General features: G+C 39.3%; 1 protein-coding gene across 1 annotated transcript in view; it reads right to left on the bottom strand.

Moving 5' to 3' along the window:
• LOC141398158 (apyrase-like) overlaps nucleotides 1–14,518 on the bottom strand; it is a 44,191-nt gene extending 29,673 nt beyond the window's left edge. The window contains exons 1-7 of the mRNA XM_073975389.1: nucleotides 14,225–14,518; nucleotides 9,438–9,663; nucleotides 9,182–9,379; nucleotides 8,710–9,121; nucleotides 1,729–1,886; nucleotides 1,577–1,670; nucleotides 1,160–1,517 (exon numbers count right to left, since the gene is read on the bottom strand). Coding sequence (XP_073831490.1) covers nucleotides 1,160–1,517; nucleotides 1,577–1,670; nucleotides 1,729–1,886; nucleotides 8,710–9,121; nucleotides 9,182–9,379; nucleotides 9,438–9,663; nucleotides 14,225–14,364 — 1,586 coding nt within the window. The 5' untranslated portion in view covers nucleotides 14,365–14,518. The remainder of the gene's footprint in view (nucleotides 1–1,159; nucleotides 1,518–1,576; nucleotides 1,671–1,728; nucleotides 1,887–8,709; nucleotides 9,122–9,181; nucleotides 9,380–9,437; nucleotides 9,664–14,224) is intronic.
• Nucleotides 14,519–14,805: the final 287 nt, after the last annotated feature.

Genomic DNA, 14,805 nt, shown 5'->3' with positions numbered 1-14,805 from the left:
TTAACAGAATGTTGCTATGATGTCGTAGCAACAGAGGTTAACTCCCTCTACAGTTAATTTTTCACAATTGACTTTTCCTATCTTATAATATTGACATCTTTGTTTATTTATTTATCAGAAGCAAGCAGACAAGGTAGCTTATGTACCTAGGCCGTTCGAAATTGGCTCAAGGCCTGCATACATAAGCTGCCTTGCCTGATTGCCTTGCTTTCCTGCTTAATTTCTGACATAATAAAAAAAGAATAAAGAAGGCCGAGCAAATCTCGAACTGGGTTGCCCTTTTCTTTTTTATTCTTTTATCAGAAGCAAGGTAAGCAGGCAAGCAGCTTATGTACTCACCCCTTGAGTCTTCTTTATTGTTTTAGTCCCAATTTACATTGGGCGAGTTTACTTGCGGCAATTGTCATTTTGTAGGAGAGAGAGGTGAGGCATATGGTAACCCTTTGCCTCTCAGCACCCTCTCTCACCAACAAACTGACAATTGCCGCAAGTAAACTCGCCTAATGTAAATTGGGACTTATTTTTATTATGTCAGAAATATAGCAGGAAAGCAGGTGAGGAAGCTTATATACACAGCCCTTTATTGTGTCAGAAATGAAGCAAGGCAAGAAAGCCAGGCGGCGAGGCTTCTTATGTAGCCAGGCCTTTAAGACCAAACCTCAAACGTATTTTTTGCTAGCCTCGCTTTTTTGGCTTATCATTTCTGGTAAAAGAATAAAGAACGGCTGAGACAAATTCGAACTAGGTTGCCCTTTAATCTTTTACCATAAATAACTTAAGCAAAGCAGAAAAAATAAGCTAAAGACGAAAACACATCCAACGTTTCAGTAAAGTTGGGCGTCATTTCTCAAAAAAAAAATAAAAAATAAAAGGCAACATAGATCGAATTTTTCTTCATTCTTTTATCAGGAATGACGCCTAACTTTACCCAAACTTTGGATGTGTTAACGGCTTCAGATCTGAATGAGTTGCCTTAAGCTAAAAGCACGTTTCAGTAAAGTTTTGTGTAATTTTGGTAGAAGAATAAACAAAATGCTGCCAAGTTTCAATTTATCTTTATTCGTCTACCAGAAATGACACAAAACTTTACTCAAGCGTTGGATGTGTTTTAAGCTTTATCCGTTATAATTTTGTCCATTTGTCTCCTTTTCAAACTTACCTTACATTTGTTCCGAAATCTCGAAACATCGTATAGCCATTTCCTCCATTTTTCAAAAATTGTGGTGTCACCAGACGATACACGGAATTTTGATCAAATTCTTGATATTTCGGTTGGACACACTGAGCACAGCGTATTTTCAAATCAATAATGCGTTGAAATGCCGGCTGTTGGAGATCATATGTTACCCTAATGCCAGATACTTGTAGCATATTATAGGAACTGTTGACACCTTTGTTTAAATCGATACTGCTGACCGAATATTCTAAGGCTTCTCTCAGGTATTTGGCGGGTAAATCGAAAGCCACCAAAGGATTTTCAAATGGTAACATGGCTATTAGCTGGGAGTAGGTGAGATCTGCAACAGAAGGGAAATTGTATTTAGAACATTTCGAATTTTTTCCTGAAAGTACTTACTTCCTTTGTGCAATGAAGATTTCATTGCCCGATTATTAACTAAACCAATTGCCACATCTCTCCATGATTTGGGGTTGCGTTTTACAGTTTTGAACTGTAATGAAATTAGCCTTTATATTTAAATATTACAACATTGTTTTGTTTATACCCACCGCATTAACCATAGCATCCGTAACAAAATTTCCTAATTTACATTCTCGAGAATCGCATGGTTGTTGTGGCAAATCTACCAAAGATTCACCAATTACAACATTTCCTCTCATATCGATATAATCTTTCCAGGGTTCCATAGCTTCCAGAGTTTTGGAGTCTAGCGGAATTTGTAAGATTATTAGTTAAAATTATTATTTTAAAGTATACTTTAAAATACCTTTACCAATAATTACATGAGTGCTCCATATTTTTATGTTAGTCACAAACCGATCATCCGGAAATAATTTTGATGTCGAAACTTTTTTTAAAAAACTTTGTTAGTGTTTTTACTTTTTACAAGGGAACTTTTTCAAATCGCCCAAAACCATTTTAGAGGAATTTGGGCTTAAATCTAGTTTAGTAAAAACTCTCCGATTTTTTCGAAATTTTTTCCATAGGTAGATATTTTTACGCTGATTACGGGAATGTAAAATTTTCTTGGGGGACGGACCCGGTTACCCGGTTATTCGACCCGAAAGTCCGGGTACCCGGTACTCGATAGACCCGGTTCTACTGAACCGATTCTTACAAAATGGGTATCGTTGGAAAGCTTATGAAAATACCTATCCAACAAGTGGTCATATGATGGGGTTATCTCCAGGGGTTCAGAAGTTATAACCAAAATACCTCTTTTTGGACCCGGGTTTTTCCATAAAACCCTCAAAAAGTCGAAAAAGGGCCCATTATGGGTGCTCAATTAATTCACGTAATTTTATAGCTCATACTTCAACCTTTCCAAAATGGTGCCATTTGTTATAATACCTTCACTGGGTCCAGAGATATTGACCTTAGAATGAGAGAAAAATTTTAAATTTAGAAGAAAATGTTGTTCCCATTCCCTAGATTTGAACCTGTCCATAGGAGAAAGTCTTAAATCCCCGGCCGAAGGCCGGCTACTTAGAGAAAATTTATAATTTAAAAGAAAATGTTGTTCCCATTCCCTAGATTTGAACCTGTCCATAGGAGAAAGTCATAAATCCCCGGCCGAAGGCCGGCTACTTAGAGAAAATTTATAATTTAAAAGAAAATGTTGTTCCCATTCCCTAGATTTGAACCTGTCCATAGGAGAAAGTCTTAAATCCCCGGCCGAAGGCCGGCTACTTAGAGAAAATTTATAATTTAAAAGAAAATGTTGTTCCCATTCCCTAGATTTGAACCTGTCCATAGGAGAAAGTCTTAAATCCCCGGCCGAAGGCCGGCTACTTAGAAAAAAATTTACTTAAAAAAAGTGATGAAAGTGGTGGGTACGATGGTTCTAAGGTCAATATCTCTGGACCCAGTGAAGGTATTATAACAAATGGCACCATTTTGGAAAGGTTGAAGTATGAGCTATAAAATTACGTGAATTAATTGAGCACCCATAATGCGCCCTTTTTCGACTTTTTGAGGGTTTTATGGAAAAACCCGGGTCCAAAAAGAGGTATTTTGGTTATAACTTCTGAACCCCTGGAGATAACCCCATCATATGACCACTTGTTGGATAGGTAGTTTCATAAGCTTTCCAACGATACCCATTTTGTAAGAATCGGTTCAGTAGAACCGGGTCTATCGGGTACCGGGTACCCGGACTTTCGGGTCGAATAACCGGGTAACCGGGTCCGTCCCCCAAGAAAATTTTATATTCCCGTAATCAGCGTAAAAATACCTACCTCTGGAAAAAATTTCAAAAAAATCGGAGAGTTTTTACTCAACTAGATTTGTTCCGGAATTTGTAAATACAAGCTTATTGTAATAACGTGTTTGGGTTATGTTACAGAATTACAAAGAATTTTATAGAATAATATTTAAAGTAATGGAGAAGTAGGAGAAAGATATTGCTTAATTGCTAAAAGCCTCGGAACAATTCCACGATCATTCCGCGCAGAGGCAAAGGGAGACTACTTTCATATGAAATTAGGTCTACCCGAGTCTATTCGTAGTTCCAAAACTGGCAATAATGTGATGTTATGCGAGAAAATTACCTTCTGCTGCTTACTATTCCATTGTGGTGGCGCCCAACTGTTTATTTTATATCATCCTCGCCAAGGCATATTTATATAAGGTAGATGCATGAGTTACAACAACTAACAAATATTCAAAAACTACATTGTTGTTATTGAAAATAAAATGTCAAAGAAAATATTGAATAATATGGTCGTTCTAAAAATTTTCTCAGGAAAAACATAAATACATTTTGAAAATCATCTAAAAGAGAACAAATTTGAATCAAAATGTAAATATAAAGCAGTGATGGCCAAAATCACACATTTGCAGATTATAGCTCCGTTCCAGAACTAAAAAGTTTTTACACATTTAACACATTTTGAACATTTTTTCCCGAAATGCGTTCCCTTACACCAAAAAAGTTGCAAAATGTTCACTTCTCTTTGAACAAAAATGGCGCTGAATGGCTCTCTCTTTAGAAACTTTTTACACGACAAATTTGAGCGAGCAAAAATGTGCAACATGTTTGCCGGCTTCCGATTGGCTGACACGCCGACTTTGACATTTGTTCCAGTTTTTTTGACGTTTCTGCCATTTTTCCGTTCCCGTACATTCTGTGAAAAATGTGTATGTGGAACTCATTTTCGACTGTTTGCTCTTTTGACACTTTTATCATTAAAAAAGTACTGGAACGAAGCTTATAACATGCGCTAGTGTGAGTAGAAACGTAAACAATGCGTTAACCGAACGAATGTGTTTACAGTGTACGTGTGTGTCGTATGCCCGCGGGCATAGGAAAGTTGTTGTTGGTGGCCATCACTGATATAAAGCATTCAGGACTGTCCTATGTCATTTTTATTACAAGTTTAGGATGAAAAGAAGTATTTTATGGTGGCAAATTTCGAAGTTTCATGAGTAGACCCTATTACATTTTAAAACCCAAATTTACAAAAGAGTAAAAATACAGTTGATTGTCTCTACTACCTTTTATGAATGTGCCTCAAATCCTCAAAAATTTGGTTTTTATAACATTTCGAAATATTCGTCTGAAACTATCAGGTAGAGATCTCTCATCCCAACATCAAATCGTAATCTTCTAGTCAAGAATTCTCTGACTATTTGGGACCTAAAAGCGGAGATAAATAAGTGTCAGCATACTTGCTTATGTCATTTATGATAAAGAAAAAAATAAATGTCAGAGCCACTTTTGAATTTGGTCGTAACCCTGCGTTTATAAATGACAGGACAGTTGACTTCATGTATTGATTGTCAAAATCCCACAACTTGCCTGTGTGACGTAATCATAGATTTCATTTCGTTTTCCGTTCACTTATTTTCTTTTTGTACATATTCTTTTGTTTTCGGCACATTTGAATTATCACCACACTTCTTTTTCACAAAAATGTCAAAAATTTGTTATCCCGACTGTCTTTGAAAAAATGATGGACAGCTGGGAGACAAACGACAAATATATGTATGTGTTAGTAAATCAGAGTTGTATTTGAAGACAAACTGTCTGGTGTAAAAGCCTAGTTAGTGTCATTGGGCGTCAACGTTAAACAATAAGTAGGTAACAATCCCTCTGCGGCGGGATCTTCGATACCAGATTAACCTGATACTGCGACCTCAGTGTACACATGTTTGTATTGGTATCGTTTTTCTGTGTTGGGAGCAGCATATCCCGGAATGCCTGCTCCGGATTCTTTTGGCCTTGCTGGGACGAAGGAAAACCCAGGACCAACTTATATGTGCTGAGTTTTTCACATCCGCATCCATCACACTCAAACTTCGATGAGATGCAATAGATGCCGGAAGTGGGTGCAAGAGACTACGACAGGAACTATGTTGCTATATGAGAATACGCAATTCCCCACAGTCCCCTCAACAGCAGCCGCACACGTAGCACTTAACACCAGCCTTTGTTGTTCCAAACCCTGTAAATGCATTCGAGGATCACCGCGGTGCAGGAAACCAAGCTCAACAACAACTGCAAATTAAAGCGTTGTGATGGTTACAACTTACTGAAGAAGCATCTCACCAGAAGTGGAGGTGGGGGGTTAGCTTTCCTATAGCACCAGCGTCTGTTCAATACAGACATGGAATAGCAGTCAGGTCTGGAACAGTCAGGTCTGGAACTGACGAGGTAGACTTGCTGAACGATAATGCCTCGGCACATACGGTCCGTTGAGTGACGCATCACTTAAGCTAGGGTCACACTAGGCAAATACATATCTGCTCTAGCGACAGGGAGTGTGTGTTTACTGAGAGCAAGTGAGCATAAATTTCAATGCATTATTTACGCTTATTTGTTCTCAGTAAGCGCACACTGCCGTTCGCTAGAGCAAATATTTGCCTAATGTGACGTTAGCTTTACACATTTTTCATGTGGTTGTTGTTTTTAACGCTCAACAGACCGTATGTGCCGAAGCCTACACATCCCGCCAATTAATAGCTGTACTCCAGGTTATAGGCCAACCATTATTCCGCTTTTGCAAGATCGTAACCGTCTGGTCTCATCATGAATTGCATTCGGTCCTCGGAAATGACCAGAGACGTTTTGTACCGTCAATGAGGACGCCCCTACCAGAATTTGTGGAGAGTGTCACAGTTCGCCAGAAATAACCATCGTGACAAATGACGTCACATGGCAACACATTGTTTCTCTTGGGTCAGACCATCTGCCCATAATTGTCTCCATCAGCAGACCACCCGATTTTATCACCTCTGAACGCCGCACTTTCATCAATCATGGCAAAGCTAATTGGCCTAGTTTCGGAGAACCCAATCCATCTGATGTTCGGGTAGCAGAAAGGACATTCCGGAATATCATCACTGCCGCTCGCCATAAACCTGCTGGTCGACTTCACGAAATACCCGAAATTTCCCAGAAGAGCCGGCAGGTTTAGCAAATGAGCGTGATTAGCTTTGTCGATCCAACCCCAGTGACCCCAGGGTCAGGAAGCTGATACTGGAAGTTTACATGTTGGTCAAAGAGCATAATCGGAAGAAGTGGCTAAATCATCTGCAGAGTTGCAACAAAGTGAGCCAAAGTGAATTGTAACTGGCAACGGTTAAGTCTTTCTCGAACCCTTTGGAGAAGGAATATAGGACTTCAGTCCTGTTCAGCGATGTTACAGTGATTGATCCGTAGTTTGTCGAGCATCCCAGAATGGACAGGGCATAAAGAAGAGGAGGCTGGTAGTGCCTGGTCAGAAACGCTAAATCATCCAAATTACTGAGCCCTGGTGGAATCTCCATAGTAATGCTGAAACAATTGGATTAACCGGGAACAAGTCCAAGCCCCGTAGAGTTAAACAGGGAGTTCCCCAATTTAGGGTAATATTTCTGGAACTGTTTAACCTCTACCTCTCCTGTATTCCACACTCTCCGGATGGCATTGAGATCGTTTATGTATGCGGATGATTGTTCGATGTTGAAATAACTGATCTTACCACATTTTACAAGCGAGGAATATGCAAATATCTGCACTAAATATACGATCACTCTGTTTATTACATGGACGGCAGAGGTGAGAACAGAGTTCAATGTCATGGTCGATGGTAGCAGAATTTCGACCATTCGGCAGCAAGTTCATGTCGTCCGCGTTTGCCACAGCTATCTGCTTGCAATTTTGGGTTGCAATTTTGGCTGGATGATAATAATAAACGGTTGGGCGCCATCGCAATTGAATAGTTGGCAGACAGATGGTAATTTTCTGGCCATAACATCACTTTTTGGAGGGTTTGGAACCAAAAATAGATAAGGACAGAACTATTGAATATGAAAGTAGCCTCCCTTTGACTCTGTGCAGAATGTTTGTAGAATTTGTCGGAGCTAATTTTGTTACTCAACACAAAAAAGATATACGGCCAAAGGCCTCGATACATAGAAAGCTTGGCATTATTGCTTAAGTGTTTTCTGGTAAAAAGAATAAAAGGAAAAGGGCAACCTAGTTCAAATTCGGATAAGCTGTTGTTTATTTTTTATCAGAAATGACTTAAGCCAAAATGTCAGCCGCTTATTTTTGCTGTTATTTCTCTTGAGAGCATAGGGCTTCCACAAAGCATTGCCATCTTACACGGTTACTTGCTGTTGCTTTTTCTTTATCCCATATTAAGGTCTGGATTCATAAGCTGCCTCGCCTGCTTGCCTTGCTTTCCTGCTTCATTTCTGACATAACAAAAATAAAAGAATGAAGATGGCCGAGCCAATTTCGAACTAAGTTGCCCTTCTTTATTCTATTATTTTTGTTACGTCAGAAATGAAGCAGAAAAGCAAGGCAATCAGGCGAGCCTGCTTACGTACCCAGGCCTGCGTACATAATCTGGCTTGCCTGATTGCCTTGCTTTCCTGTTTCATTTCTGACATAATAAAAATAAAAGAATAAAGAAGGCCGAGCAAATTTCGAACTGGGTTGCCCTTTTCTTTTTTATTCTTTTATCAGAAGCAAGCAAGGTAAGCAGGCAAGGCAGCTTATGTACCCACCCCTTTAAGGCCTGGGCACATAAGCTGCCTTGCCTGGTTGCCTTGCTTTTCTGCTTCATTTCTGACATAATAAAAATAAAAGAATAAAGAAGGCCGAGCCTATTTCGAACTGGGTTGCCCTTTTCTTTTTTATTCTTTTATCAGAAGCAAGGCAACCAGGCGAAGCAGCTTATGCACCCAGGCCTTTAGGTTGCTTTGTCTTAGTAATTGGGTTATTGTTCGTCGCCAGGTGTTTCTTGGTCGACCTCCTGATCGTTGGGGATTGCTTTCAAGCGCCATTATGCTTATGCTATGAAAATTTTTTTTCTTAAGATGTAGCCAATTCTCAAATACAGCAAATACAGCTGTAGAATTACACAGGCGTTCATTATAACAGAAGTTTTCATACATTTTACGTTAAATAAAACCATTATATATACCAAACCATTATATATATGCTTATCATCATCTTAAAACTAAAACCCAATGTTAGTCACCAATTAATATCCCATTACAGTAACTATTTTTATCGTAATATAAAAAAGAACACTTACCTTGCGGTACATCATTGCTCATGTAAATGGGATCACCGGCATAATCAACAACATTACCCTCGTCATCAAAGTATACCGTTAAATTGCCAACATATTTAGCATAGGCTCCGGCTTGAACAATTAGCACACGATGTCCCGATGGTGTATGGGTAACAACTGTAGGATAATCACCCCTTGGCGTATCTGGAAAACCTGGTGGTGTGTCACCGGTATACAAGAAAGTGTGAGAATGTGAGCCAACAATAACATCAATCTCTGAGCCAGCAACTTGGGCAATCACCTTGTCCACATCATAACCGCAATGGGATAAAACTATGATGATATTGGCACCTTGAGCTTTCAATTTGGCCGCTTCTTCTAAAATGGTTTCACTTTCATTGCGGAATATTAATTTGCCAGTGTTTGCAAGATCCTAGAGAAAACAAGGGTTATTTCTTATTTTTGTAATAATTAATCTCTGCTCTCTTCTTACATAAGTGGTCTCCAAAATAATGCCAATAACACCAATTTTCCTTCCACTTCGTTCGATGATTATTGATGGTTGATATTTACCCTCCATTGTGGGTTCATTTGTGGCATCTATGTTAGCCACCAACATGGGGCTGTCTAAAGCTTCCAAAAAGGGTACAACACCCTCAACACCGTGATCAAATTCATGATTGCCTAAGGTCTGAAATGGAATTTTGAGTTAATTTTGGTAATATAAAGTATCGTTGTATGCATTCTACCATAGCATCGGCTGGCAGTAGATTCAGAAATTGACTTGTAACATTCCAACGTCCAACATTATACCACAAAGTTCCTTGAAAACTGTCACCGGCATTAAAATACAACACGTTATTGTCCTTTTGTTGTTCCAGTAGTTGTCTCACGGTGTAAACTGTACGTGCATAGCCTCCTATACATTCCTCGCTGGCTTCACATGCTCCTCCAGATGTGTCAGTGGGTTCATATCTAGTTTAATGAGAAATAAATGCTTGAAGAATTCACACATTTTATGTCAAAAAAATCAAAATAGAGACGTTATTCTTTATAATAAGCGTTAATATAGGCACACTCCTTTGGTCTGTTCCAGTACTGCAAGAAGCTACTAATTTTACTATTTTTTCGATAAAATCGAGGAAAAAATTGTATCGTAGTAAAAAATAGTAGCTTACTGCAGGTTCTGGAATAGAGCATTTGTCTTCTAATCAAACACCTGATATGTAATTACACGATCATTTAATATTAAATACAAATAAGAATATTGTCCAGTTCACCAAATTAGCTTCATATGACATTTCTGAAAAAAGAATAAACCACGGCCGATCCAAATTCATGGATGACTTTAGTCGCATGTGGTTTTTGTGTTGAGTAACAAAATTATCTTTGACCACGAACATCAGCGCAGAGGCAAAGGAAGGCTAATTTTATATCCAATATATTTTTAGTTCTAAAAGCGCCAAAAATGTGAAAAATCTGAAGAAGAATCTGCTTGTCTTTAATTCATTGTGGTGGCGCCCAACCATCAGGAACGTGTTTTTCTTTTCAAGAACTATCTGACCTTTTGGAAGCTAATGTCGCGGCCTTCTTGTTTGTCATATCTGGTAAAGGAATAACGAAATGTCGAATCGCATTTGAATTAGGTCGTACTTGTCTTTTATTCTTTCCTTAAGGCTGCCATCAGACCATCTGCTTTTTCACATGTATGTTGTCACTTTGGGTATACTAATACTACAGAACTGCTGATGTCATACATGTGAAAAATCAGATGGTCTGATGGCGGCTTAAGCAAGAATGTCATGATGTTTACGTTCTTCCCCTTAACTATATATCGTCGTTGTTGTTGTAACAGCTTATGATAAGTTTGTAAGTTCATTTTTCTGCTTAATGGTTGTTTCGAAGGGTTGTAACCACAAAGTTAGTTGAGTAGGATTGGTAGGACAGTTGAAAAGGCGTAGTGTGTCGTGCGGGGTGTGTCGTGCGGGGTGTGCCGCATGCTGGGTAGATGTTTTGATCGATCCTTACCCTATAAAGAAAAAGAAGGCCGAGCAAATTTAGAACTAGGTCGCCCTTTTCTTTTTTATTATTTTATCAGAAGCAAGCAAGGCAAGCAGGCGAGGCTGCTTATGTACCCAGGCCTCGGTACTTAAGAAGCCTCGCCGTCTGGCTTTCTTGTCTTGCTTCATTTCTGACATAATAAAAACAAAAACTAAAGTAGGCCGAGCCAATTTCGAACTATGTAGCCCTATAAGGCCTGGGTACATAAGCAGCCTTGCCTGATTGCCTTGCTTCCCTGCTTCATATCTGACATAATAAAAATAAAAGAATAAACGAGGCCGAGAAAATTTCGAACTGGGTTGCCCTTTTCTTTTTTATTCTTTTATCAGAAGCAAGCAAGGTAAGCAGGCGAGGCAACTTATATACGCAGGCCTTTACTCTTTATACTTTTATTTTTATTATGCCAAAAATGGAGCAAGGCAAGAAAGCCGGGAGACGAGGTTTCTTATGTATCCAAGACAGGCTTGAACATTTTCCAACGCGTTGTACATGTATGCCCTGTCCACACTGGCGCCGCATAGCTTACCACAGATCACGTTATACGTGATAAACAAGGTTTCTTTGACTGCACCTCAAGTACTGCCGGCTAAGGGGTTGAGGACCTTGTTCGTGCATCTCAGCTTGTCGCAGATAGCTATGGGAAGTGCGGAAGACGTGAACATGTTGTCGAATGTGACTCCTAGAATCTTGAGGACCATGACATTCAGCTTAGTGCTAATCTCCATAGTCCATGTGTTGAACAGAGGACCGTAATGGCTGATATTTGCATATTCCTTGCGTGGAAATGGCGGTAAGATCAGTTACATAGAAGTTCAACCTTTCACAAATGACATTAGGAAATTAAACGCCGCCATTATCGTACAATCATCCACATACACAACGACCTCAATGCGTCTTAAGGGGGCAGATATAAGAAAGGTGGATGTTAAACAGTTCCGGAGATATCACCCCACCTTGGAAAACACCTTGTTTTACTTTAAGGCCTGCGTATATAAGCTGCCTAGCCTGCTTACCTTGCTTGCTTCTAATAAAAGAATAAAAAAGAAAAGGGCAACCCAGTCTGAAATTTGCTCGGCCTTCTTTATTCTTTTATGTTTATTATGTCAGAAAGGAAGCAGGAAAGCAAGGCAATCCAGCTTATGTACGCAGGCCTTTAGCGTTCCTGATGGCATTGGCAACATTGTAAATTGTGACTGTTCCGCTTCGGAAGGAAGAAATCTAATGCGGCGTAGTATTCTTCTCTTCGCACTGTCACACTCAGATCAGTCAGCGTAACGTCGCCAAACGTGACTGAGGTCCTATCTTCCTTCTTACCAGGGTTCGATAGTGACTTAACCGTTGCCTACAATTCACATATTCCGACTCCAGTGTTATAACTCTTCAGATGATTTAGCCACTTGTTCTGCTTATGCTCTTCGACCAAGATGTTAGCTTCCAGTGTCAGCTTCCTGGCCCTGGGGTTGGCTCGACGAAGCTAATCACGCTGATTTGCTTAAGCTGCCGACTCTGCTGGGAAATTTCGGGTATTTCGGGAATTACAACAGCAGGTTTATGGCGATTGGCTGCAGCAGTTATGATGTCCCCGAACGTCCTTTCTGCTACTCAAACATCAGAAGGATTGGGTTCCCTAACACTAGGTCAATTAGCTATGCCATGATTGATGAAAGTGCGGTGTTCAGGGGTGATGAAATCGGGCGGTCTACTGAAGGAGACAATTATGGGGAAATGGTCTGACCCAAGAGAAAGGATGTGTTGCAAGGTGACGTCATTTGTAAGACCAGGTGACATGACGACTATGTCTGGCGAATTGTGACACTCCTCGCTAATTCTGGTAGGGTAATCCTCACTGAGATTTCAATCTCCCATCTAGTAGTTTCCGAGTGACGAATGCCACAACTCATGATGAGCATCAAAGTCATCTAAGCCCAGTCGGTTATGATATATAAGCGGGCTACTGTTGGCCCTATAACCTGGAGCACACCTCAACTAATTAGGCAAGCAGGCGAAGCTTATTATGTACCTAGGCCTTCATAGTCCCTGTCGTAGTCCCCCACATGGACGAGCCCAGAGAAAATGATACATATGCATCATATGTACATTGAGGTGCCTGCCACTGTAGGTAACATGGATTTCGTATTGTTCCGGGTCAAACAGGTATCGAAGAACCCGCTGTCGTGGGATTGTTAACTACGTACTGCTTCACGTTGGCATCCATTGGTTTATTATCACAAGATATTCGTCCAACCTCTTAGCCAGGGAGGCTAAGAGGAAGGAGCCAAAGTATTGTACACGTTAACATGCCTCCTTTGCATACAGAAAGTCGTGAGTGCGAAACTCCAATTTATTTCATTTAATGTATACGCTATATGCTAAAACTCAAGGTTTGCACTTAACCGGATTTAATAAACCCACTGGGGTTCAAATGTCAATTCCATAGCGCAAACGTTAAATAAATACTCATAAAGAAGGTTAACCCGACAAATTGCTCTAATGTAAACTCCATTTTACTCAAACGTTGATTGTGTTTTCGGCTTATGTCATTTCGGCAAAAAGAATATAGGCCTCGTCACATAAGAAGCATGGTATTCTTGCTTAAGTCATATCTGGTAAATGACTAAAGACCAAGTTCGACCTAATAAAAAGATTTCAGAATCACTTTTGAATTAGGTCGGACGGTGGACAGCCAATACAATATATCCCAAATAAATATATGAGTTTACTATTCGAATGAGGAGTCGTCGTCTCAGATCTCCCGGTCTCCCCGTAATTGAAAGTACATTAGCGATGTTTTCTTTTATTTGAAAGGCTTCTGTTGGCTACGTTTATTGTAGAGATCTCTAATGAGGTCTTCTTTTGTTTGTGAGATCACTAGTGATGTCTTCTTTTATTGAAGATACCTCTTGTGAGGTATTTTCTTATTACAAAAGCTCCTGGTGAGGTCCTCTCTAATAAAAGAAGATCTCGCGGAGACACATATGCAGCTGACATTTTTTACTGAGATCATTTCTGGTAAGAGAACAGAAAGCTATTTAGTTAATTTGTTTATTCTTTTGCCAGAAGTCAGCACAGGAAAAATTTCTGCTGCAAGAATGAATCATAATGTAAATGCGCTGTAAATAATCTTAAACCACACGTGATGCATGCATTTTATTTTGGGCGCCAAAGTCAAAGTTGCATTTGTATAAAGTCTTGTTGTTCTCCAATTGTTTTGTTTATATTACTCTTCTAGTAGAACAGTTATATAATCTAATTATATTATTTATATCAATTTAGATCACTTCATTATATTATTTTTCTTCAAATGTCGTCTTCACATTCAAATTAAATAATAAACGGTCATTTGCTTATTTCTTTTCCTTCAACAAATTAGTTATAATTTGTTTATTATGCCCTCAGTTGATAATAAATAAAGCACACATTAAAATAATCGTAGTACTACTCGTCCGTCCGTCGACAATAAAACCAAAACACACACCTTGCATGAAAATCGTTAATATGTATTATTGATAATGGAAATAATTCCGATTTGGGAATATTAAGTTGTTGTTGGGCATTTATTACGATTAAATTGCCAGTTAAGAAGAAAACGGCCACGAACAAAAACAAGAGTTTCATACTTGTTTCGGTTTATAAACACTTCAATGACACGGCGGAGCACCAAAAAAAACTAAAAAAACACCAGCTACTATTGTCCGTTTACCGATTATGCGCGATCACCGGTGGTTTACCCGAACGCCTCACGTATGGACAGAGAACTGAGTGACTGACTGAAATCCACATAGCTCGCCGCTACAAATAGTATTTTTGTTTACATGGGTTTTAATTTAATAAAATCAATTAGCAAAAGCAGTGGCGAATATTGGTGATCATCGTGTTAAACGTTCTCATTAGTACTCATTCTTCTCTTGCACACTCAGGCCAATGTCATTGAGATCGAATGGGCTATTTGGCACGAATGCATTTTAAAGATTGCTGAGTTAGCGTTTTAACATTTTTTGATAAGGTTTACAGGTAGGTTCGTGGCACAGTGGAAAGGTGTCGCAACAGTTCGGAATT

Source organism: Musca autumnalis, unplaced genomic scaffold (assembly GCF_047663935.1).
Source record: "Musca autumnalis isolate F117 unplaced genomic scaffold, ASM4766393v1 scaffold_3, whole genome shotgun sequence".
Taxonomy (NCBI): domain Eukaryota; kingdom Metazoa; phylum Arthropoda; class Insecta; order Diptera; family Muscidae; genus Musca; species Musca autumnalis.
Note: the sequence above shows the minus strand (reverse complement) of the source record. Positions and strands in the feature narration are given on the sequence as shown.